At 30.7% G+C, this 26,269-nt stretch overlaps 10 protein-coding genes across 10 annotated transcripts, besides 2 other annotated features; 6 read left to right on the top strand and 4 right to left on the bottom strand.

Moving 5' to 3' along the window:
• Positions 1 to 4,757: 4,757 nt before the first annotated feature.
• Positions 4,758 to 5,798: a mobile genetic element.
• Positions 5,799 to 7,108: 1,310 nt separating this feature from the next.
• Positions 7,109 to 7,771, bottom strand: TVAGG3_0281930 (GTPase protein; the record flags this gene model as incomplete). The annotated part of the gene is made up of 1 exon (XM_001326798.1): positions 7,147 to 7,734. One exon carries the CDS (start codon positions 7,732 to 7,734, stop codon positions 7,147 to 7,149), a length of 588 nt encoding a protein of 195 aa, XP_001326833.1.
• Positions 7,772 to 9,513: 1,742 nt separating this feature from the next.
• TVAGG3_0281920 (uncharacterized protein) lies at positions 9,514 to 9,966 on the top strand (the record flags this gene model as incomplete). Its single annotated transcript, XM_001326797.1, has 1 exon — positions 9,514 to 9,966. The coding sequence occupies one exon, from the start codon at positions 9,514 to 9,516 to the stop codon at positions 9,964 to 9,966; it is 453 nt and encodes a 150-aa protein (XP_001326832.1).
• A 259-nt stretch (positions 9,967 to 10,225) lies between these two features.
• TVAGG3_0281910 (uncharacterized protein) lies at positions 10,226 to 13,616 on the top strand (the record flags this gene model as incomplete). Its single annotated transcript, XM_001326796.1, has 1 exon — positions 10,226 to 13,588. One exon carries the CDS (start codon positions 10,226 to 10,228, stop codon positions 13,586 to 13,588), a length of 3,363 nt encoding a protein of 1,120 aa, XP_001326831.1.
• Positions 13,617 to 13,759: 143 nt separating this feature from the next.
• On the bottom strand, positions 13,760 to 14,479 carry TVAGG3_0281900 (cupin domain-containing protein family; the record flags this gene model as incomplete). The annotated part of the gene is made up of 1 exon (XM_001326795.1): positions 13,760 to 14,479. One exon carries the CDS (start codon positions 14,477 to 14,479, stop codon positions 13,760 to 13,762), a length of 720 nt encoding a protein of 239 aa, XP_001326830.1.
• Positions 14,480 to 14,960: 481 nt separating this feature from the next.
• On the bottom strand, positions 14,961 to 15,377 carry TVAGG3_0281890 (structural constituent of ribosome; the record flags this gene model as incomplete). The annotated part of the gene is made up of 1 exon (XM_001326794.2): positions 15,166 to 15,354. One exon carries the CDS (start codon positions 15,352 to 15,354, stop codon positions 15,166 to 15,168), a length of 189 nt encoding a protein of 62 aa, XP_001326829.1.
• A 704-nt stretch (positions 15,378 to 16,081) lies between these two features.
• Positions 16,082 to 16,608, top strand: TVAGG3_0281880 (structural constituent of ribosome; the record flags this gene model as incomplete). The annotated part of the gene is made up of 1 exon (XM_001326793.2): positions 16,105 to 16,293. The coding sequence occupies one exon, from the start codon at positions 16,105 to 16,107 to the stop codon at positions 16,291 to 16,293; it is 189 nt and encodes a 62-aa protein (XP_001326828.1).
• Positions 16,609 to 17,383: 775 nt separating this feature from the next.
• On the top strand, positions 17,384 to 19,105 carry TVAGG3_0281870 (uncharacterized protein; the record flags this gene model as incomplete). The annotated part of the gene is made up of 1 exon (XM_001326792.1): positions 17,384 to 19,105. The coding sequence occupies one exon, from the start codon at positions 17,384 to 17,386 to the stop codon at positions 19,103 to 19,105; it is 1,722 nt and encodes a 573-aa protein (XP_001326827.1).
• A 36-nt stretch (positions 19,106 to 19,141) lies between these two features.
• Positions 19,142 to 21,157, top strand: TVAGG3_0281860 (uncharacterized protein; the record flags this gene model as incomplete). The annotated part of the gene is made up of 1 exon (XM_001326791.1): positions 19,142 to 21,157. The coding sequence occupies one exon, from the start codon at positions 19,142 to 19,144 to the stop codon at positions 21,155 to 21,157; it is 2,016 nt and encodes a 671-aa protein (XP_001326826.1).
• A 27-nt stretch (positions 21,158 to 21,184) lies between these two features.
• TVAGG3_0281850 (uncharacterized protein) lies at positions 21,185 to 21,844 on the top strand (the record flags this gene model as incomplete). The annotated part of the gene is made up of 1 exon (XM_001326790.1): positions 21,185 to 21,844. One exon carries the CDS (start codon positions 21,185 to 21,187, stop codon positions 21,842 to 21,844), a length of 660 nt encoding a protein of 219 aa, XP_001326825.1.
• Positions 21,845 to 22,381: 537 nt separating this feature from the next.
• Positions 22,382 to 23,423: a mobile genetic element.
• Positions 23,424 to 24,340: 917 nt separating this feature from the next.
• On the bottom strand, positions 24,341 to 25,839 carry TVAGG3_0281830 (deoxyribose-phosphate aldolase protein; the record flags this gene model as incomplete). The annotated part of the gene is made up of 1 exon (XM_001326789.2): positions 25,033 to 25,782. The coding sequence occupies one exon, from the start codon at positions 25,780 to 25,782 to the stop codon at positions 25,033 to 25,035; it is 750 nt and encodes a 249-aa protein (XP_001326824.1).
• Between the last annotated feature and the right edge of the window lie 430 nt (positions 25,840 to 26,269).

Raw genomic sequence — 26,269 nt, 5'->3', positions numbered from 1 at the left:
CTCAATTTTTAACTTTTGCAACTCCAAAAACCAGGTGTTTTTCCAGAACTACCATCTAGGATGAGTCCTAGGAGCTATAATTCTAGGGTTAGATGATACCCACTTAGTACTTTTATTTGTATATGTTTTAGTGGAATTTGGTGAGGGGTCATGAAATTCGTATCTAATTTGCTATCATCTAAGCTGGTAAAAGTTAGAGAAAGCTATTTACTGGTTGTATATTACAAATATACCTTGTAATAGAAAATATAAGTGTTTGTGATTTAAATTCGCTCAATTAGCTCGAAAATTTGTTTTATATCCATGACAAACTAACACAATCCTATTTATGTGATTTTCAATCTGTTCCCAAAATATATCAGCATGAATATATATATATTGATATTATTAGCAATTTCATCATTAAATAGTACTTTTTTCCCTATTTTTAATTTAGAAATAGTATATTTATATGATAGCGACACAATATTTTAATTAAAAAATATATGTTATCGATCATCACACTCAAATTGAATTTCAAAAATTTTAGAATTTTTCAATTTCAATATTGAAAATATATTTCTTATATCATAGCGATTCATGTTATAATAATATGGAGAAAAATATTGTTTTAAATCTAAAATTTAAAATGAATGATTGGGCATTACATTAATCCAATTTATTATTTATTTGTTAATCTAGTGGAAACAATTAATATTTTGGAGAAACAAAAATTTGAAATTTGAAATTTTGAAAAAAATGCATGAATCGGTAATTAAACATTGATTTATTAATTTATTAGCCATGCTTTTGATGTTGGTCTTATTCTTAAGCCGATTTAAAGAATTAATTTTTCCAAATCGTGTTTGACATTAACACATATAGATATATCAGGAAAAAAGGTATCACTTATCAAGTTATTGGTTTTTATGTATCTCCTAACTTTGCCTCGTTCTGAATACAATTCTAGTTAACGAATTTTAAATAACTATATGAAGAATACATCATTTTGGTTTTATTATTATTAAAATGATATATATTAGCTATGTATATGCTTGTAAGAATATTATTCCGTGAATTGGAAACAGAAAAAATAAATTTAGACAGAAAATGCATATCTTTAAAAAATAATATGAAATTTAGCTTTGATATTATTATCCGATAAAATATGCATGATAATTACTCCGCAAATAAAATTTAGGAAGCAAGTTGTGACGGTTTGGCGGTTTTCAATGGCTCACAAGGAAGGAAGTATCGTTTTATCAGGCAACAAGAGGTCTTGAAATGAGTAAAGGACTGATCACCCTTGAAAGGTTCAAACTTGCTTGCGCGCCGCAGTCTTAAAAATGATATGTTTCACTTCTGGTCGAAAATTTCAACCTCTATGACAGTTGTTGGATGAACAATTGTGTAGCGGGATGAAATCTGAGTGCGGCCTGGGGCTGCAGCGTCAATCTTCCCGGCATCTTTACCGCAATCATCTCTTAGATTGCACACAAAGTTGCGAACGAGCAGCTTTCTATGCGGTAAAGATGCCGGAAAGAGAGAGTCGATGTGAGGTTCTTTTCGAGGTCTCGTAGAATGATAGAAAGTTCCGCATTCATAACTTGAATGTGGAACTTTGACCGACAAGAGTGTATTGTGCACTCTTGTCGGTCGCAGTGTCTCATTCTGGGAGACATTGCCTCTGCATGTTCCCAGAATGGAACAATCTTTTGCAATCAGAATGTGATTGCAAAACTTTGACCGACAAGAGTGTATTGTGCATCCACCTTTGTCAATTAACTATGTTTTATAGAGACATCCCCTCACACATATTTTTTCTAATATAATTTTACCTTTTAATATTTATTTTTTATTTTTTGTGCTTTATATAACTTATGGTGTGTACCGAACTATCTTTAGACTCTACTGAGCTATTTCCACATATAAACATGTGACAATAACGCATACATACTCCCTTCGTATTCTGATCTCATGACATTATCGCAAAAACTATATTTATACAACACACCTCATAAAGTCTCATTTTAGCCCTATCTAAGCGTTCAAAACCTATTTTCCCCGCGTAATCTGATTCTTCAGGCTCCGCTGATTCGATTTCTGCTGTCAGATCGTGAAAATATGCATCACATAACAAGATAAACCCAAATTACTTAACTTAATATTTTCCTTAAAATTTCGCTTCACGTTCATGCTCAAACAAAATCATTTTTGAAAAGTCCAAATTTTTCAAAAAATGTATGAATTCAAAAGTTTTGATCATATCGAGTCATTACCCAATATTAATATTGTATTTTAGTTTTTGAGTTATTCATTTTATTATACGTATTATTCAGAAAATTAAATATATTTGTGAGGGGAAACGGAAGATATAATAAATATTCCCATAGCGAGGAATAGGAAATTTTAAGGAAAATATTAAGTTAAGTAATTTGGGTTTATCTTGTTATGTGATGCATATTTTCACGATCTGACAGCAGAAATCGAATCAGCGGAGCCTGAAGAATCAGATTACGCGGGGAAAATAGGTTTTGAACGCTTAGATAGGGCTAAAATGAGACTTTATGAGGTGTGTTGTATAAATATAGTTTTTGCGATAATATGTCATGAGATCAGAATACGAAGGGAGTATGTATGCGTTATTGTCACATGTTTATATGTGGAAATAGCTCAGTAGAGTCTGTAAGATAGTTCGGTACACACCATAAGTTATATAAAGCACAAAAAATAAAAAATAAATATTAAAAGGTAAAATTATATTAGAAAAAATATGTGTGAGGGGATGTCTCTATAAAACATAGTTAATTGACAAAGGTGGATGCACAATACACTCTTGTCGGTCAAAGTTCCACATTCAAGTGATTGCGATTGTTCATTCTGGGATAATGCAGAGGCAATGTCTCCCAGAATGAGACACTGCGACCGACAAGAGTGCACAATACACTCTTGTCGGTCAAAGTTTTGCAATCACATTCTGATTGCAAAAGATTGTTCCATTCTGGGATAAATGCAGAGGCAATGTCTCCCAGAATGAGACACTGCGACCGACAAGAGTGCACAATACACTCTTGTCGGTCAAAGTTTTGCAATCACATTCTGATTGCAAAAGAGTGTTCCATTCTGGGATACATGCAGAGGCAATGTCTCCCAGAATGACATTCTCATGCCAAAAGCAATATATTTCTTATTTAAATTTGCATAAACTCCAATTTTTTTTCAATCTTAATTAAATTTTTTTTCTACTTCTTTAATTCGTTTCATCTTTCTCATAGAATATCTATTCCTTTTACAGACATGAAATCACTAATCAGGCTTTTTCAATACTCATATATTTCATATAAATCATTGTTATTTTTTCTCTCATCGCATATTTTATTAAATTTACATATTTCCTCTCACATATCCCTCTTCACATATATTGAATCTCCACACTCATCTATTAGAACAATATATTTTCGCTTAATCTCATATTATTAATTAACAATCTTTCCTATTCTTATTTCGAGTTAATATACCAATATATATATATAGAATATATGCCGAATTACATATTCAGATATATTAAATTCAAGAAATTCTTCTAAAATTATTCTCCTATTCATAATAAAATCATATTTAGTCTCACATCACAATTCTCTCAGTTCTCCAATATCATGTCATATTGGTAACATCACATATATCTCTTATAATATCACTTTAATTTGTATTTTTTTATTTAATTATATTTAATTAGTTCTACATTCTATTATTATAGAGGTTTGACAAATTCATCAATAGTTAAAATCGAAATCTATGCAGATCTTTGAATCTAATGAAAATTACATTTCGATATCTTTTTGCAAGCTTAATTTTTTGTATTATCTTAAAATACATTTAGTAATGTTATGTATATATTGAATTCAAATTATGACGCAGTATTATGCAACTCATCTTGAGATTCACATTTCATTTTCACAATTATTGCATATATACATCAATAACATATTGTACTCATATAGCTACACGACTCTAAACTCAATGACATCAAATAATGCTTCTAATATTTAAAATTATTTTTGCATTTTTGATTCTCAGCTTAACTTCTATAAATGTCACCAAAACATTTCATTCCTACCAAAAAATAATATATTAGTAATTAAGCGTTTATTATCATTGTTACTCACATCATATTAATTCATTTTTGTAATTTTTTAAATAAATGACTGGAATCATAAACCCTATGTACCCATATCAACATGTTAAAATTTCAAAGTCTGAAACTTAGTATACATTGAGTTTCATGAAATCAGATAATCTCGTAGATTTCTTAAATATTATATATTGCTGGCCAATAATGATACAGCATGATTCTCCATCATATCAGCATTCTAAACATATCTTTATTTTGTCAATTGGCATAAATTAAGGGTGCTTTTAAGGCGATAAATGGTATTTTAGATACCTGGGTCATGAAAAAGTTGCAAAAGTCAAAAATTGAGGGTATCTCCATTTACATTTCTAAGATTTCTAAATATTAATATTTGTACTAAAGCTGTAAATATGGTCCATTTGTTGACGATATAATCAGTAATATTCTTTTTATTTTGTTAATCAATTAGAAATAACGTAAATATCGTTGCGGCCAACACTATTACATCAGAATTTTCGACTGATGGGCTATGCGAAAGGTGAATGAAATCACTTTACGGCAAGATGATGCTAATGTTCAAAAGCATCAGGTTTTATTTACAGAAACGATCATACTGATCATGGTAAGACCATATCTATTCTCTTAAGGGTGCACACGAGAGGACCATGTAAACTTCAGAATTTAGAACCTTATTTTTAAGCATTATCTTGGCTACCTATTTAGGCTCGAAAAGCAAAAAATATCAAAAAATACAACTTGACTCCATTATGACCCTTTCATGGAGGTAGTTTTTATCCGCTAGTATTTTCCCTTTGAATCTCTTTACAATTCGAAATCAAATTCAAAACTCAGTAGAAGAAAGGAAGAATCGACTTACTACGGTTGTAATACGAATAAATACATATATTTAATTATTTTTATTTACATAATAATTGTTTGAAGCTCATATTCCGTCAAATTTTTAAATAAAAACATTAAAATGTTGAAAATGTTCATATATTTTAATAGGGTTTTGGCACTTTATTGAGGAATTACTACATACATAGTCGAACTGAACTTGATATTTTGAAATTTAAATTATTTATCAAAATTAAAATTTAACTTGAAATTTATAATTATTTAGTCATATTTTGCATAATTCTAAGTAGATTTTGTAAAAAATCAAGAAAGAAAAATTTTAACGTGCTTTTTTTTTCTTTTTTATAATAATACATATTATTATATAATTAACATATTCATAATGTTTCACCCTTTCAAAAATATAATCCTCCTCCTCTCAAATAAACGTACATACGGGTGGCCTCTTTTTTCAAAAAATTAAAATTTGAAATTTTGGGCTCAAATATTAGAGATTTTTTCAACCTTCAACGATATATGTTGTCTATATCAGACCTCCTTTCTTTTTGATACTTAACATTGTTCCTAAATCTTAGCCGTTAAGGCTGTTCTGAAAATATTTTTTTTTTCGAAAAAATTCGAAAAAAATTCTTGAAATTCAAAAATCCCTTAATTCCAGAGGATTTTGGAAAAAAGTTTTTACATGAACATGTGTATATTATATGAAGTATATTGATAAGGTAAAAATCAAATTTTATTGCATATTCATCGAGAAAATAAACTAACGAATCCCTCAAAATTGAGAGGGTAATCCTCCTCCTCTCAAATAAACGTACATACGGGTGCACCCTTAAATCATAAAATTTAAATAAAATTTTCGGCACTTTTGCGATAAATGATTTTTTACATTATTGCGATTGTTATAGAGAAAAATTTTACACAAGGGGATGCAGAACATATTGAAATGTCTTTAGAAAAGGATGATATACTATTTATACATTCATTTGATCCATTAATGTCAGTTTATTTATATTCAACACCTCAATGCTCCTTCAAACATTATATTGACACTCAACTTCATAGTGAATACGCAGATTCTGATAAGATTGCATTTGTAGATTTTGGCGCATCCGTAGGATATATCGAATTAAATGCAAAAAAGAAGACAAACATATCTATTGATGTTTTTATTTTTCCAAACGAATGTGAACATACACGATATATTGTAAATTATTCACCAGTTACTTTGCTTCTCGAAAAAAATTATTCGGATTCTCGATTTAAGATAAGTAACGAACAAGTATTTTGTTTTTGGCCGATTTTGTACAATTCACATGAATGGAGCTTAGATCTTGATTCAGAAACAGATTATGATACTTTTAAATTAATGCTAAATTCCATTGATCAAATCACATTTACTGGGCAAATACGCAAAAATATTACTTACGATTCGCAACTTTATTGGTTTAAATGGTATTCTGACGAAAATAACATATCAAATTTTGTGAATTTAAGCTCTAATCTTATAGAGCAGCATCAATTCAATATTACATATTATTCGAACAGAGATAATTTGACCAGTATTACTGTTTTGATGAAAAACATACCTGGCCAAAAGATTCCAACTACTTATCCAGGAACACGATCAAATGATAGTCTGAATAAGATCCCATTTGTAGTGTTTATAAGTGCCTCATTGATTGTTATCCTATTGATTATAGGAATTTCTATATTTATATTTATTTTAATGAGAAGAAGACGAAAATACAATCTGGAAATGGAAGCAGATATACAAGAGCTGATGGATGATTTTACTCTTGCAAGCAATCCTCAATCGCTTCCCCAACCGGTATCATTCAACTGATTTCTTTTTGTATTTATATATTATTGTTTGTTTTTATGTTAAATTTTTATATGCAGTATTTTCATCTTTCTTTTTTGACTTCAATCGAATGAATATTATATTTTCAATATTTGATATCTAAATAAATTGAGCTTTCATTAATATTTAACTTATACACAAGTCATCTAGCTATTTCATCTATACCTGAAGATAACTTGTTAAATATCTTTTATTATGTAAATTTACATAATTAAATTTAATCTGATCCACCCACAAACAATTCTAAAGATTGTTCTGATCATATAAAAAAAGATATTATGGTTTAAAAATAAATTTGTAAAAAATAGACATGAATTTAGCAACATCCTTTCTTGTTGTCTTCAGACTGAGGTGCATCCAACTTTTTAGTGCCTTTATCGTGTGGTGCATTTTGATATCTCTTATAAGCTGCATACGCTAACTTTTCGAAAGCTTCTGTAACGCCTTTATCTTCCTTGGCGGATGTTTCAAAGTATGGAATGTCGTATTTTTCAGCTAAGCCCTCAGCCTCTTCTTTTGAAACAGCTCTTTCGAGATCTGCTTTGTTTCCAATAAGTAAAACTTCTATATCGCAGTTTTCGTTTTTAATAGAATCGAGCCAAGCGCTGGTACGATGGAATGATTCAACGTTAGAAATATCAAAAACAACTAAAATACCGTGAGCACCACGATAATAAGCTTTTGTAATTGCTCTGAATTTTTCTTGTCCTGCTGTATCCCAAATTTGAAGTTTGACTTTATTGCCATCAATGTCAATAACTTTATTCTTAAAATCAACACCAATAGTTGTCATAAATGTTTGGGTGAAAACGTTATCTATATATCTAAGAAGTAAAGCACTCTTTCCGACAGCTGATTCACCAATGACAAGAATCTTTAAAAGGGTAGAAATCTGTTCACTCATTTTTTTATCCCTGAATTTTTTTTTCGAAAATTAAAGGGACTCTATCGTCATTTTACAAATTGAATAATAATTTTGTTGAACACACTATAAACGCGAAATTCAGATCTTAAAACCGAAACCGTCGAATTATTGTGGAAAATTCAATGAACATCACTTTTAGAATCGTTGGTTATGGTTAGCTGATTGATAAATGAGATTTGATTAGCTTTACTTTATATGTCTACTAGAGTGTTTACAGAAAATTATGGAATTATTCATTTATTTTTCTAAATCAAATTTGGAATCTAAAATTTAAGTCCCACTAATTGCTAAAACAGGATATTTCAATGTGTTATATAAGTGGATGAATAACATACTAGGAATCCTTAATAAAAGGCTAATCTTTTTCTTGAAATCTTGAATTTTTTATTTGTGATGCAATTATTAGATGGTCTGAGAGTATTTTTTATAACCAAGGCAAATTAATATCATTTCAATTACTTATTCTCAATTCAAAATCAATAATCAAATTATTTTAAAAAATGGAAAAAATTAAACCGAACCAAACTCATAATCTCAATCAATCACGACTGCAATAGTATTTTAAGATCATTTTAGTATTTAAAGCGAACATGATTTATAAATTAAATTATTGGAGTTATTAACTTCCAGTGATAGCAATGTACTTCGAGTTTTTGAACTTTAGTAACATTGGTCTTATGCTTTAGACTTTTCTCGAAATTTTATCATATTTTTCATTTAATATTCCATTCTACTGAGGATATATTTATAGTATAGGATATGAAGTATTTACATTCTAATTTGGGCGCGAATTGAAATGAGGAAGGCCACTTAAGTATAGTACAATACGCCCACCTGACTAAATTATGATTACGGGGTACAGGCGTGGAGATAATTGAATAGTTTCCTTTTTCGTAAAAATAATTCTTTTAGGAAAATAGTTTTAGAATAATTTGTTAGTATATCCGATAAGCATCTTAAATAATACGTTTTATTAAATATTCAGGTTTGTAGAAAAAATTTTCCCAACTTGATAATAAATCAATCACTAATATATACATAAGCATATTATTAATGAAACCGAAGCTATTCAAATTTTTGCTAATTGCCAAAAGCGCATTCAAATTTTCAACACATTCACAACCTTTCAATGAATTAAATACCATAGTCCGCTTTTAAGATATTTATCAAAGAAACACAAAATAAAGGATACAATATTATGTAGATTTTTCCCAAGTAAACAAATTTTCAATTGGGTAATCCTTTTCAAATCAAATTGAATGAAACATCATTGTAATACATTTTAAAGTTCATTTTAGGCTTTTATAATGTTGATGTTTTTAAAAGGTTATTCTTTTACGATTTCATTCAAATTTTGCATTGAAAACAAATTTCATGAAAAGGGGAGGGAATATACTCCCAAGAACTGTTAAGCAGATCATTTGTGAGACAATATACGATTACACCACATTTATATATGATAATTATATTCTCCCCACTTGGCTTTATCCTTTTACAAAATTTTATGTTACATTTTCAACATGCTTACTTTTCATGAACTTTCATCAATCAGAAACAGGCTTAAAACCACTCGAAGTCTTCTTAAACTTATACGGAACATCACTAGAAGAATCTTGGGCAACGATAAATTTTATCATTAATATGATATTATTTGTCATCATATATTCTAGTATTATTCTTTGCTCCATTATCTATTCCAGCAAGAATCATATGCCAAAATGGTCCACAATTTTTAATGTTATTTGTATTGAGCTTCTTATGCCATTTATTTTACTGACAACAGGAAGCCAGATTGGTGCTAATATTGGATTATTATATAATTCTGTTGGGAATTCAAAAATATGGATTTATACAATTATTTCATTATTTTGGGTTGTTTTCACGTTTATTTTCGAATATCTATTCCATGCATCCTATATTCCATTCATTCCTGGTCGTACTTCTGCTTTGACGCCAGCATTTCAAAGTTTTGATATAGATCTCGTCATTATTATCAGAATCTTGTCCAGATTGGCCAATTCAACTGATGGAACAGTTGCCGCTAAGGTCTGCCGTGCATTGATTGCTGTTTTATTGGCAGTTGGTGCAGTAACGATTGCTTTTTATAACATTTACTTATCAAGGAAATATACTGCATTTATTTCTGCTTCCTTCTGTGCTGGATTTGTTCTTAATATATTAGAAGAATTTGTTAAACTTGACTGGGTATAGATTGATAATTTTCTTCGGTATTCTTTTAATAGGAACATTCACTATAAATCAAATTCTAAAAGCACAGCAGAAGAAGATTTATGAAGTGTTTACGGCAATAGAAAACGATGAAATTTCATCTGATGATGTATTTCCAAAGATAAATGGAAAATATTTAAGGTACTGTTATGAAGCTTTCAAGCAGGCACATCCTTACCTTCTTACTTTTAGACCACTTGTTGAAGGCTCTCATAATGAAAACACAAATTCAAAAGTTTGGATGTTTTATCTTCGTGTCCTTTCCATATACAACAGTCGTATATATGATCTAATGAACGCTTGTTCAGAATTCAGGAGACTTTCATTCCCAGATATGGAATCATTTTTGTTCCAAAGAGGCATGGAACACATCATTGAGTACAGATCTCCAAAAGTAACAAAACAATGCAAAACTATTCTGAAGAATATCCAAGAAAAAACGAGAGTTCTCAAAGGAACTATTGTGAAATATTGGGAAGCAATTGAAGGAGATTCTCCAGGAGGAGCTTATGCATATGGTGCTTCTGCACAGAGACAGATGGATCAAATAGAAAAAAGTTATGATTCAGCATTAACAAAATGGCCAAATGCATCATTGATCTACAAATCATATTCACGATTCCTTAATCACATCTGCAACAATCGAATGAAAGGCGAACAATATGCAGCACTTGGCAATGTTACAAGAAAGATTGACTTGATTGAAATTCGTGCAAAGATATTATTCCCATTGCTACCTGCGGAACTTCAAGATCCTGAAACCATAATAAACCAAGAAGCACAGAACAAAAATGATGGCGCATCTGTTTTATCTGCTTCAATTGCAGGATCATCATCAAATAGTATTGATGAAGATGATGAAAGATATGTAGAACTTGCACAACAAAACACATTGTATGAGATGGGCAAACGAGTATCTGTTCCTATTAACTATTGCACAACATTTTTCGTTGTTATTTCGTTCATTTTACTGTTTTGCTTTGGTGTAGTTTTAACAAATGCAGTTATTCTTCACAAGTATCAAATCTTCAAGACATTATTGCAGTTCTTGTCAACATTCACATCAATTCTTTTCTATTCCTCAAGAACAGTATACAAGATGGCATCATTAGTTGCAGATTCACTTGGATTGAGCTACAATACATCAGAAGTTTTAACATTACTTGGTGCAGAAAATGAAGCAAGTACAATATTATCTGCATCAGAAATCATTTCATTTGATATCAAAGAATTAAATACAAATATTGATTCATTTATATCTCTAAAGACAATAGCAAAAGATTACATTGGAAATGTAACACTCTTATTAACAAATATTCAAATCAAACAAAACTTATTGTATAAGAACAAATCAGACATTATCAACAATAACAAGAATTACTTCCCATTGAGTGCAGCAATAAATGTTCAGACATCTTACATTTCAAGTTTCTCATCTGAATTCCAGGAGAAAGCTTCAGAGTTCAGACAAACAAAATGGTTCATGTTCATGTTAGAAAACAACTACAGAGTTAATGATGCCTTAGATGCATTAGCAAAATATATTGCCAAAGATATGTTAGATTTTGCTGAAAATAACAATGAATTCGCCTTAATTATGTGCGTTATTTTTGCTTGTATTTCTTGTTTAGTATTTCCAATTACCTTGATTATGTTGAAGATACAAGAAAAGAAATACATCTATGTAATTGATTCAATGTACAGAATTCCATCTTTAGTCATCATTCATCACATTTCTGAATTAACAAATAACAGTCTTGAAAATAAAAACAATAGAGCAGAAATTGCTCTACAGATTCAGAATTCACATGGAATTCCAACAGTTTTGGTTTCTGTTTTATCTGCTTTTTGCATCATAATTTTCATTGTTTTATGCATTGCAAACTATTATATTTTGACAAATTCAGCCGAATCATTCCGTGTATTGCCATTCCAAATGATGAATGGTGCTCTCTTAGCCAATCACATTTATGATGAAATGGCCACAATGAAGAGAATCTTTGCAGTAAATCAAGAAATCCCATTCAATGCTGATAACTCATATATGGCAACAGGAATCTGGCCACAAACGCAAAAATTAATCGAAACTACCATTGATCAAATGTTCTTTGGTGTTTCAGAAGAAACTAACATCTCTTATGGATATCTTTTGACTAAATCCAATTCCAGAGATTTATTTTTCCAAGGTGAGAATGTTACAGGAACATCACTCCATGATTTCATGATCAAGTTCGGATATGTTTTCTCTATCGAAGTTGATGCTAGTGAGATTAAATATTTCGTTCCACATGCATCAGATAAAACTATCTTCAACAGAGATAATATTAGACTGAACAACATGTTACATTACAACGATATTCACTTGTCAACAGGTATCTTAGATAAAATCTTGAATTACACATTTTCAGATATGAATGATGTTATTTACAACCAAGAAGTTATGGCCATTTTAACTCCTGTTGTTGGATTAATAGTATTAATTATTTTTATAACTATCTTTATCTATTATCAGTCAACAATCTTGAGAACATTTAGATTCACAATTATGTCTCTTTCAATGTTGGATCAAAAGTTCATTCAGACAAATGAAAAACTATTAGATATTGTTGCTGGCGATTTCAACTCAGATAAGCAGAGTGAAAGTATTCCAAGCCACTACATTGACTGTCTTAAAGAGAACACATGTGATCCAGTTATTTTAACAACAAAGACATTTGAAATTTTACAGATGAACAATGCAGCAAAGAAATTTTCGAAATCATCATCACAGGCAAAGAACATCGAAGATATCTTCAGAACAATTCCAGAAGAATTCAGAAAAGTCGTTGAATCAAACATTCCTTCAACAGCTAAGATCGAGAGGACAATGAAAGATGATGAAAACAAAGAATATAAAGCTCAAATCTCTATCACACAGAGTAACTTAGGAGACATTTTCATCATCATGCATCGTGATGTCATTGGTGAGAAACTGAAAGAGGAGAAAGAGAACACAGAGAATAAGTTAAAGAACATTTTATATCGCATGGTTCCACATGACTTCAGAGAGATCTTCGGCGACAACTTGTTCAGAACAGTTCAATTTGAGAATTTGTTAGTATTAGGCATCAAAGCAATGAACATCACATTTGGTGAAGACGACGATGACGAAAAACTTCAAGCAACACTTAACAAGATGGATATATACAACAACTCAATTATCCAAGCATCTAAAATCAGTGATGACTGTGCAATTGCTAAGAAACACAACATGACAACATTTGTTATCTTCAATTTCAAATCACAGAAGCGCTCAATGACACAACCATTAGAACAAGCTATCGAAGTTGTTAAGCAAGCATACAAAGAATGTCAACAGAATGGAATCACATTGTCAGCATCAGTTACATACTCCAAACAATGCTTGATTGGTATTCCATCAGTCAACAAAGCAAGTTTCAACATTTTCTTCCCAGAATTACAAACTATGATGCACTCATTAGATTTATCGAATGAAGACGAATTGCACTGCTTCGGACTCGATCGTGATATCCCACACAATCTTCGTGAGAAAGTCAGGAAAGGTGATGATTGTTCATTACTTCTCATCAAAGATTTTGCTTAATTTATTATATTTTTTTTACTTTCAAAAGAACATTTTCTAAACTATCCATGATATATTTTCATTCATTCTTTTTATATTTTCTCAAATTTCATATTTCAGTACTAAAAACAATTACAAAAGAACTCCTCTATAATATGCAGTAAAAATATTAGAGTTAAAAAGAGAAAAATTTTACTTTTTCTTTGGAGCATATCTTAACCAAACTCCATTTTCTCCAATTCTCTGAACATCAATTAGATCAAATTCAAGAGGTGGAGAATCTGTGTCTTCTGGGTTTCTTCTGATGAATGAAACATCGGTGCTTCTTCCATCTGTTGTTGGAGCCATAACATATGAAAGTTCATCAACTAATCCTGCTCTTAATAGTGACCAATTGATCATTCCGCCACCTTGAACACAAATTGCTTTGATGTGGAATATATTTTTCAACTTTGTTAGCATCAATTTCCAATCAACATCATGATCGCCACAGATAATATAAGAAATACCTTTGCTGCGCAAGTAGTTTCTGTACTGTGCCGTGGATTGATTTGTCAAAACTTCAATTATATCTGAGTCTTGGCCCCAGTAATGAGCGACATTTTCTTTCCATCCAAGCTTTCCTTTTGGATCAACTGCAATTGCAACCATTTTAAGGTTTCTTTTAGCAACAAAATCGCCTTCCTCACATGTTTCTTTCATGCCTTTCAAGTCGATTGTTTCATTATGTGTGCATATTGAATCAAATGTTGCTCTTCCGCAAAGCCAGGCATCATGTTCATGATTGAATTTAGTTTTCCAGTATTCTGAACCTAATTTCTCCATACTTTCTGTTTTGAATACATTTCCAGTTATCTTTCCATCAATGGATGGAATAACATGGATGAAGACGTACGGTCTTTCGTTCGACATCTAAAAAAAATGATTTTTTTTCAAAGGAAGAAAAACCAAAAACTGTATCGATTTAATAAATGTTATTAGACGTCACTGGCTATTATAAATACACAATTAAACAAGTTTTAATTTCCGAGCATAGTGTGAATTCACATGCCTCAATTTTTTTTGTAACAATTATTTTTAACTCTCACAATTTTTTCTATTGATATAAAAACATTGAGAGACTCTCAGAAAGTGATAATTGAACCACAGACATTCTTATTTATATCTCGAAAGATTTTCTTTGTCTTTATGTTATAAATTTTACTGTATTTCATTTCGTATTCAGTCTCGATAATATGATCGTCGAGTGAAAACAAGCATTCACATTTAATGAGCTATAAAACTAACATAAGCTTTCTCTTCTGTGACGAGAATTGACTAATATATGCTGAAAAAAAATATATTTAAATTATGCAAATGTAATATCTAAAAAATAAATTAATTAGAGAGAAGTGTTAAGATATGTATTAAGTAGATTTATGTGTGTTAATATATTTTCAAAATCTGAAACATCAATTTATCACTTATTAAATGATATACAAAAGAATATACTCATAATATGTTAATGATGGACTACTAGTAATGAGAAATAATTTTTTTGCTTAAATTTTGTAGAAAAAAAAAACATTAGTTTAATTCAAAATTAAATCATATTTAGATTACTGAGACTGAGAGTTTGGACCGGCCTTGCGCTTAGCATCAGGATTTACAGCGAGGAAGCGCTGGTTGTAGATTTTGCGAAGGCGAGCACGGCCACGAACTTCCTTAGGCTTGTCCATCTTTGGGACCTTTGGAGTGTTGGAGCGAACCTTTCCGGCTTGTGCAAGAGAACCATGAACTTTACCCATTTTAGAGAAATGACAAATTTCTTGTTCTCAAAATTTTGCCCTCAATTTAAAAATTTTTAATAGAATTTTTTATAAAAAAATGTTGATGGAGTTAATTTAATAGTCGGCATAAATATCATTTTACGACTTTATCGAAGATAGAAACATGTTTTATCTAAATTCTTTGATTCAGAACGTTCGTATTTAAAAGAAATATACTGAGGTAGTTAAATCATTCATATTTTGAACTTATTTTTCAATTTGAAAGAAAGAAAATAGTTACTTGCGTTTATTTAGAGTTAGCAAAAGTTTATTCATTAAGTGATAAAGGAGATCTTCGTATAATTGATGTATTAATAAAATCATGAATAATGATGATCTGTATTACTGAGCCAACAGATACTGCTTGATTTTACAATATTTCCCTTTGAATATTCGAAATTTTATCAATCAAGCTAATCCGAGGATAAAATTGTATACTTATGTATAAAGACTATTATATAATGTTATAATATTTAAAATATATATCATAATTTTTTGTATATCTCACCTTTCTAACACAGGAGATAGGCATTTTTTTGACCTAAAAGAACTTTGGTGCTTACTTATTTTTGGTAAAAAGCTTTCTTTGAGCTTTCTATATGCATTTAGTTATTCATATCTCCATACTATAAAACGACTTCCATCAACATTTTTTTATAAAAAATTCTATTAAAAATTTTTAAATTGAGGGCAAAATTTTGAGAACAAGAAATTTGTCATTTCTCTAAAATGGGTAAAGTTCATGGTTCTCTTGCACAAGCCGGAAAGGTTCGCTCCAACACTCCAAAGGTCCCAAAGATGGACAAGCCTAAGGAAGTTCGTGGCCGTGCTCGCCTTCGCAAAATCTACAACCAGCGCTTCCTCGCTGTAAATCCTGATGCTAAGCGCAAGGCCGGTCCAAACTCTCAGTCTCAGTAATCTAAATATGATTTAATTTTGAATTAAACTAATGTTTTTTTTTCTACAAAATTTAAGCAAAAAAATTATTTCTCATTACTAGTAGTCCATCATTAACATATTATGAGTATATTCTTTTGTATATCATTTAATAAGTGATAAATTGATGTTTCAGATTTTGAAAATATATTAACACACATAAATCTACTTAATACATATCTTAACACTTCTCTCTAATTAATTTATTTTTTAGATATTACATTTGCATAATTTAAATATATTTTTTTTTCAGCATATATCAGTCAATTCTCATCACATGATATAACTCCTGCAAAATACCTTCTGTTTCTTTATTAAATCATCTTGCATTTAGAATAAATTTTTTTGTTCTGAGTTCTTCAAAAATTCATAAACATACTAATTCTCTACCATAACAGCACATTTTCACTTACAAGTCAAGGTTTAATTATGAAATTCAAAATTCAAAAATGTTAATCGCTAATATTTTATTATTTTTGCGGTCATTTTCAATCCTACACATAAAATATTGGGCAGACATCTAGTATTTTAACTGAGAAGGATAAAAAGGTTTAGAAATTACAAAAGGTTGGTAAATAAAAATCTGGCTTTTTTAACCACGAATCAATCATGTAAGAGTTATAACATGCTAGGTTTTATAAAAATTAGCAATCTTGCAAAATTTTGCATAGAACCATTTACTCTTTGAATTTTTGAATGATCTCACAATTTTACACCACTGTAAATAAATCTAAAAATAAGCATAATTTATTTTAACAAGATCTGCATCCTTTTGATAAGTATAAAATTCGACTGATTTTTTCAAATGTTGATCGATTATTTCAAACGTATTAATCGCTGATATAGAAGTACCTAATTTTTGAAAATGAATCAACAATATAATTATAAAAATTATACCTAAATTTTGATAACTTTTCAAAATTTCAGGCAAATATTGCTATTACAACTGACATCTTTTAATGCATCATTATAATATTAATAAGAGTTTAAATAAGGTTTATTCGTTTTTTATATATTCAATTGATGCGTCAATTAAAATCTCATTCAAAATTTTAATAGCAAACCTAAATTTATGAAATGGGGAGGAAATATACTCCCACGAACTGTTAAACAGATTGCAAGTGAGACATTATATGATTATACAACGTATATTCTTGATAACTTTATTCTCCCCACTTGGCTTTATCCTTTTACGAAAGTTTATGTAACTTTTGCTACATGCTTACTATTCACAAACTTTCATCAAGCAGGAACAGGTGTTAAACCACTCGAAGTTTTCTTAAATCTATACGCAACAGCATTAGATGAAACATGGGCTACAATTAATTTTATTATTAATATGATTTTATTTGTTATTATATACTCTAGTATTATTATTTGTTCCATTATCTATTCCACCAAGAATCGTATGCCCAGATGGTCCACAGTTTTTAATGTTATTTGCATTGAGCTTCTTATGCCATTCAGATTATTGACGACAGGAAGCCAAATCGGAAATAATGTAGGTCTTTTATACGATTCCATCACAAACACAAAAATTTGGATCTATACAATTATTTCAATATTATGGGTAGTTATCACCTTCGTTTTCGACTATTACTTCCATTCATCCTACATTCCATTTATTTCTGGTCGTTCGTCGGCATTAACTCCAGTATTTCAGAGTTTCGAGTTAGATATCATAATTGTCATCAGAATTTTGGCAAGATCTGCGAATGCAACCATTGGTACAGTAGTTGCAAAGGTTTGCCGTGTCCTAATTGCTATCTTGTTAGCAATTGGTGTATTTACAATTGTATTTTACAATATCTACCACTCTAGGACATATTCTGCCTTCATCTCTGCTGTATTCTGCGCAGGATTTGTTCTTGATATAATTGGAATCTTCATTAACCTCGATTGGATTATTAGATTACTTATCTTCTTCGGTATCATATTAATTGGAACATTCACTATAAATGAAATACTAAAAGCACAACAGAAGAAGATATATGAGACATTCACTGCTTTGGAAAACGATGAAATCTCATTTGAAGATGTATTTCCAAAAATAAACGGAAAGTACTTAAGATACTGTTATGATGCATTTAAGCTAGCACATCCATATCTTCTAACATTCAAACCACTTGTTGAGGGTGCTCATAATGAAAATACAAATTCAAAAGTTTGGATGTTTTATCTTCGTGTCCTTTCCATATACAACAGTCGTATATATGATCTAATGAACGCTTGCTCAGAATTCAAGAGACTTTCATTCCCAGGTATGGAATCATTTTTGTTCGAACGAGGCATGGAACACATTATTGAATACAGATCTCCAAAAGTAACAAAGCAATGTAAAACAATCCTGAAGAACATTCAAGCGCAATCTCGTATGCTCAAAGGAACAATTGTTAAATATTGGGAAGCAATTGAAGGAGATTCTCCAGGAGGAGCTTATGCATATGGTGCTTCAGCACAGAGACAAATGGACCAGATAGAAAAGATGTATGATTCAGCATTAACAAAATGGCCAAATGCATCATTGATCTACAAATCATATTCACGATTCCTTAATCACATCTGCAACAATCGAATGAAAGGCGAACAATATGCAGCACTTGGCAATGTTACAAGAAAGATCGATTTGATTGAAATTTGTGCAAAGAGATTGTTCCCATTGTTACCTTTGGTTCTTCAAGATCCAGAAAATATAATGAAAGAAGAAGCTCAGAACAAGAATGATGGCGCTTCTGTTTTATCAGCATCTGTTTCAGGTTCATCTTCGAATAGCTTGGAAGAAAACGAAGAATGAGATGCAGAACTTGCACAACAGAATACATTGTATGAGATGGGTAAAAGAGCTTCAGTTCCAATCAACTATTGCACAACATTTTTTGTCGTTATTTCGTTCATTTTACTGTTTTGCTTTGGTGTAGTTTTAACAAATGCAGTTATTCTTCACAAGTATCAAATCTTCAAGACATTATTGCAGTTCTTGTCAACATTCACATCAATTCTTTTCTATTCCTCAAGAACAGTATACAAGATGGCATCATTAGTTGCAGATTCACTTGGATTGAGCTACAATACATCAGAAGTTTTAACATTACTTGGTGCAGAAAATGAAGCAAGTACAATATTATCTGCATCAGAAATCATTTCATCTGATATCAAAGAATTAAATACAAATATTGATTCGTTCTTGTCTCTCAAAACAGTTGCAAAAGATTACATCGGTAATGTAACACTCTTATTAACAAATATTCAAATCAAACAGAACTTATTGTATAAGAACAAATCAGGTATTATCAACAACAACAAATTTTACTTCCAATTAAATGCAGCCATGAATGTCCAGACATCTTATATTTCTAGTTACTCATCTGAATTCCAAGAAAACGCTTCAGAATTCAGACAAACTAAATGGTTCATGTTCATGTTAGAAAACAACTACAGAGTTAATGATGCCTTAGATATTTTGGCTGAATATGTTGCTAATGATATGCTGGACTTTGCTGAAAACAATAACAAATTCGCTCTGATCATGTGCATTGTTTTTGCTTGTATATCAGTGCTAGTTTTCCCAATAACTTTGATTATGTTGAAGATACAAGAAAAGAAATACATTTATGTAATTGATTCAATGCACAAGATTCCATCTCTTGTTATTATTCAACATATCTCTGAATTAACAAATAACAGTCTTGAAGATAAAAACAATAGAGCAGAAATTGCTCTACAGATTCAGAATTCACATGGAATTCCAACAGTTTTGGTTTCTGTTTTATCTGCTTTTTGCATCATAATTTTCATTGTTTTATGCATTGCAAACTATTATATTTTGACAAATTCAGCCGAATCATTCCGTGTATTGCCATTCCAAATGATGAATGGTGCTCTCTTAGCCAATCACATTTATGATGAAATGGCCACAATGAAGAGAATCTTTGCAGTAAATCAAGAAATCCCATTCAATGCTGATAACTCATATATGGCAACAGGAATCTGGCCACAAACACAAGCATCTATTGAAACCGCTATTGATCAAATGTTCTTTGGTGTTTCAGAAGAAACAAACATCTCTTATGGATATCTTTTGACTAAATCCAATTCCAGAGATTTATTCTTCCAAGGTGAGAATGTTACAGGAACTTCACTCCATGATTTCATGATCAAATTCGGATATGTTTTCTCTATCGAAGTTGATTCTTCTGAAATTAAATATTTCAATCCATATACATCAGATAACAGTGTCTTCAACAGAAATAATATGAGACTGAACAACATGTTACATTACAACGATATTCACTTGTCAACTGGTGTTTTAGATAAGATCTTGAATTACACATTCTCAGATATGAATGATGTTATTTACAACCAAGAAGTTATGGCTATTGTCACTCCTGTTGTCGGTTTCATTGTATTGGCTATTTTTATTGGAATCTTCATTTACTATCAGTCAACAATCTTGAGAACATTTAGATTCACAATTATGTCTCTTTCAATGTTGGATCAAAAGTTCATTCAGACAAATGAAAAACTATTAGATATTGTTGCTGGCGATTTCAACTCAGATAAGCAGAGTGAAAGTATTCCAAGCCACTACATTGACTGTCTTAAAGAGAACACATGTGATCCAGTTATTTTAACAACAAAGACATTTGAAATTTTACAGATGAACAATGCAGCAAAGAAATTTTCGAAATCATCATCACAGGCAAAGAACATCGAAGATATCTTCGGAACAATTCCAGAAGAATTCAGAAAAGTCGTTGAATCAAACATTCCTTCAACAGCTAAGATCGAGAGGACAATGAAAGATGATGAAAACAAAGAATATAAAGCTCAAATTTCTATCACATAGAGTAACTTAGGAGACATTTTCATCATCATGCATCGTGATGTCATTGGTGAGAAACTGAAAGAGGAGAAAGAGAACACAGAGAATAAGTTAAAGAACATTTTATATCGCATGGTTCCACATGACTTCAGAGAGATCTTCGGCGACAACTTGTTCAGAACAGTTCAATTTGAGAATTTGTTAGTATTAGGCATCAAAGCAATGAACATCACATTTGGTGAAGACGACGATGACGAAAAACTTCAAGCAACACTTAACAAGATGGATATATACAACAACTCAATTATCCAAGCATCTAAGATCAGTGATGACTGTGCAATTGCTAAGAAACACAACATGACAACATTTGTTATCTTCAATTTCAAATCACAGAAGCGCTCAATGACACAACCATTAGAACAAGCTATCGAAGTTGTTAAGCAAGCATACAAAGAATGTCAACAGAATGGAATCACATTGTCAGCATCAGTTACATACTCCAAACAATGTTTGATTGGTATTCCATCAGTCAACAAAGCAAGTTTCAACATTTTCTTCCCAGAATTACAAACTATGATGCACTCATTAGATTTATCGAATGAAGACGAATTGCACTGCTTCGGACTCGATCGTGATATCCCACACAATCTTCGTGAGAAAGTCAGGAAAGGTGATGATTGCTCATTACTTCTCATCAAAGATTTTGCTTAATTTATAATTTTATTTTTATTAAACTATCCATGATATATATGTTACTAAATGTAAACATTTTTATCTCTTTATAATTGAATTATCTGATAAATCTGATTGGATTTCTTTCATTATCTAAAATATTCTATCTGGAATTATCGAGTGAATAGTAATCATAAAATAAAGGCATTTCCATAAAACTGAATTACATATAAATGCAACTTTTTCGAAAATTTAATTACATCCCTAGAAAAAATCAAAAATTTAATATAACTCCGTATCTACTAAACATGTAAGTACTAAATTAAACAATGTTAGTGAATCCCATAGATAATTGTCACTTTTCAGAACATTTTATTTCCTTTGTTGACAGGACAAGAGTTATTTCTCATTTTTCTGTTTCTTCATCCTATGAAGAATTCAATTTGCAAATTTATCCTAACTATCAAAATAAAATTGTCTCAAAGGAGGTAACGAACACAGAATACCATACTTTTGATACTGTTTTCAACTCAAAAATAAAGTACCATCCATTATTATTTAATCCACAATCATTAAGGGTGCACCCGTATGTACGTTTATTTGAGAGGAGGAGGATTACCCTCTCAATTTTGAGGGATTCGTTAGTTTATTTTCTCGATGAATATGCAATAAAATTTGATTTTTACCTTATCAATATACTTCGTATAATATACACATGTTCATGTAAAAACTTTTTTCCAAAATCCTCAGGAATTAAGGGATTTTTGAATTTTAAGAATTTTTTTCGAATTTTTTCGAAAAAAAAAATATTTTCAGAACAGCCTTAACGGCTAAGATTTAGGAACAATGTTAAGTATCAAAAAGAAAGGAGGTCTGATATAGACAACATATATCGTTGAAGGTTGAAAAAATCTCTAATATTTGAGCCCAAAATTTCAAATTTTAATTTTTTGAAAAAAGAGGCCACCCGTATGTACGTTTATTTGAGAGGAGGAGGATTATATTTTTGAAAGGGTGAAACATTATGAATATGTTAATTATATAATAATATGTATTATTATAAAAAAGAAAAAATAAAGCACGTTAAAATTTTTCTTTCTTGATTTTTTACAAAATCTACTTAGAATTATGCAAAATATGACTAAATAATTATAAATTTCAAGTTAAATTTTAATTTTGATAATTAATTTAAATTTCAAAATATCAAGTTCAGTTCGACTATGTATGTAGTAATTCCTCAATAAAGTGCCAAAACCCTATTAAAATATATGAACATTTTCAACATTTTAATGTTTTTATTTAAAAATTTGATGGAATATGAGCTTCAAACAATTATTATGTAAATAAAAATAATTAAATATATGTATTTATTCGTATTACAACCGTAGTAAGTCGATTCTTCCTTTCTTCTACTGAGTTTTGAATTTGATTTCGAATTGTAAAGAGATTCAAAGGGAAAATACTAGCGGAGAAAAACTACCTCCATGAAAGGGTCATAATGGAGTCAAGTTGTATTTTTTGATATTTTTTGCTTTTCGAGCCTAAATAGGTAGCCAAGATAATGCCTAAAAATAAGGTTCTAAATTCTGAAGTTTACATGATCCTCTCGTGTGCACCCTTAATAGCTGTATTTTTAATCAAACAATTGGTACACCAATTTACATTTACCAAATTCCAACACTTTCTGAAGAATCCAAAATTGAAATTTCGGATTGTCAATTTTACAAGAATACTGGAATTCCCTTTGCCGGCTGCGTGTTCATCTTGTTCTCACGTGAAATCAAAGGCTTTAATTGCACACTTTCCAAGTTATGTTCAGTTGAAAATTTTGCACCAGAAACTTCATCATTTTTCATTAAATCACCAATGAGAGCTGACTTTAATGAGTCATCTGTTCTTTATAACCCAGGAAGACCTCTTTTTGATTGCAGACATATTGCAGGATTCAAATTTGTTTATTCTCATGGTATAAATGTATCATGTTGCTACACAGAACACACTATATTTAACATTGTCAATACATCTTTGTCTTTTTGTCATTTCCAAAACAATACAATTTTCGGAAAAATTAATTCAATAATTATTTATGATTATACATATACTAATGCAACAAAATGTAATTATCTCGATTGGCACATCTTATATATAAATGAAAACACATCAATAAAAATGAATTACCAACCAGAAGATACATTCTTTACTGATTGTGTGTTTAAAGGTGACTTTATGCCAATTGGAAATGAAACTAATTTTATTAATTGCGTATTTTTGAATTATTCTGATAATAAGATCATTGATATGACAAATTATATGATGAAGAAATGCCACGCACCTAATTTCAATAAACTCACGAAAGAAAAGATATTAATGATTGTAATTTTCTCAGTTATTGGATTACTTCTTATTTCTATCGCTGCATTCTGGTTGATAATGAGGAATTACTTCAGAAGACAAAATAAACTAATGAAGAAGTATTCTCTCGAAAAGAGTATTATGAATGATTTCTGTTAAATCTCATTGATTAATATTTTGTTTGTTTGTAATAAAAATGTTATGTTAAATTTTAAAATCATTTGCAAATAACAGAACCTCTAATTTCGTCTGATGTTAATATTAACTAGGACACCCCTCCATTTTGCAAAATGGCTATTAAAGGAAATACTGCCCTTTATTTAGCAGTGTTTATGAATTATCCAGCAAAATTATGAAATTATGCGAAAGGGTTTTTGGAAAGGTAGCTCTTCAAGCAGCAACAAGGAAAAGTTATGAAGAAACAGCTTAATTTCCTACTTTGAATGGCACTGTATTAATGCTAAATGTATCTATGAAATAACTGAATATCTATATTGATCATTATAGGATTATTCATATGACTATTATTAATATATTTTGGTAGTACGGAATTGTTAATTAAGTTTGATTATCATAAGTATATGCTCACCATTGTATTAAAAAGAGATTGTAGAAAGGAATTGAACAAATAAAATAAGAGTTTGAGCATATGTGCAATGATTTCTTCGTTAGCAAAATTTTCAGATTTCCAATATAGGCTTGATATTCAACGATCTATAGTTAGTTGATGTACAAATATCTAATCACATAAAATTATGATCACTTTTTCAAAAAAAGAAATGAAATTATGAAATTTTAGATTTTTGAATTTCATTTAGCGATCATTTGGCCCCATTTTCAATTGAAAATTCTGTAGTTAGTTGTATATACAAATTTTACTCGAAGAGAGCTGGAGATGAAGCTCCAATGCGGGAAGCACCAGCAGCAATGACAGCACGAGCAGCCTCCTTAGTGCGAACACCGCCGGCAGCCTTAACGCCGAACTTTGGACCAACAACTTTTCTCATGATTGCGACATGTTCTGGTTTAGCGCCAGCTGTGCCGAATCCTGTGGATGTCTTGACGTTGTGAGCACCGCCGAGGACTGTAAGGATGGAAGCATCGATGATTTGTTCCTCATTGAGGTAGCATGTTTCGATAATGCACTTAACGTAGCATTGTGGAACAGCGGCGACGATTTCGGCGATATCCTGGCGAACCTTCTTGTAGTCACCCTCGATAAGAGCGCCGATATCGATAACCATGTCGATTTCGATGGCTCCGGCGTTTGCAGCTTCCTTAGCTTCGAAAGCCTTGGCAGCTGATGTTGTAGCGCCGAGTGGGAAGCCGACAACGGAGGCGATGCGGATGTTTGTGCCAGCGAGTTGTTCCTTGCAGATGTGAACACGGTTTGGATTTACGCAGACAGCCTTTGTGTTGTACTTCTTGGCCTTTTCGCAAAGAGCAACGATGTCCTTTGTTGTTGAGAAGGCTGTAAGGACTGTGAAATCGACGTGTTGGGCGATATTTTCTGGATCTGGGCAGAATGTTGGGTCTTCTGGGGCATGAGCAAGCTTGTCACGAACCTCGTCAGCTGTGATACCGAGTTGCTTGGCAACATATTCAACACGCTCTGGGAATTCCATTTTAGCGAAAGTGATTTTTCATTTTCAATACTTTATCGTTTTTCCGAAAAAAAAAGAGAGGAATTGAATAGTTGTAAATATATCCAGCCACTTATCTATCACAGGTACGTACTAAACAACATTCAGATTGAGGAACTGATATCATAATACAATAACTATCCTTTATTATTAGATAATCAATGATTTAAACTAAACCATTCATTGTTTTTTGAACTTCGATCAATAATTTTTGTAATGCGTAAAAAGCAATGTCCTGTGATGTCATGACTTAATAATCAAATTGATGATATGGACTGAACTTATTTGTTTCTTATTGAATAACTTGAAATTGTTGAAAGATTAATAATGATTCATTTTTGAATGCCGTATTTGATAAATATAGATATACTTCATGGATATATATCAACATTCATAGATTATTGCATCAAATATAGAATTTTTCCATATCATCATTTTGAATATTCTAAAGTGACAGCTGTCGTTTGGA

This window comes from Trichomonas vaginalis, chromosome V, assembly GCF_026262505.1.
Source record: "Trichomonas vaginalis G3 chromosome V, whole genome shotgun sequence".
In the NCBI taxonomy this organism is placed as follows: Eukaryota; Parabasalia; order Trichomonadida; family Trichomonadidae; genus Trichomonas; species Trichomonas vaginalis.
This window is presented reverse-complemented; position numbering and strand designations above follow the sequence as displayed.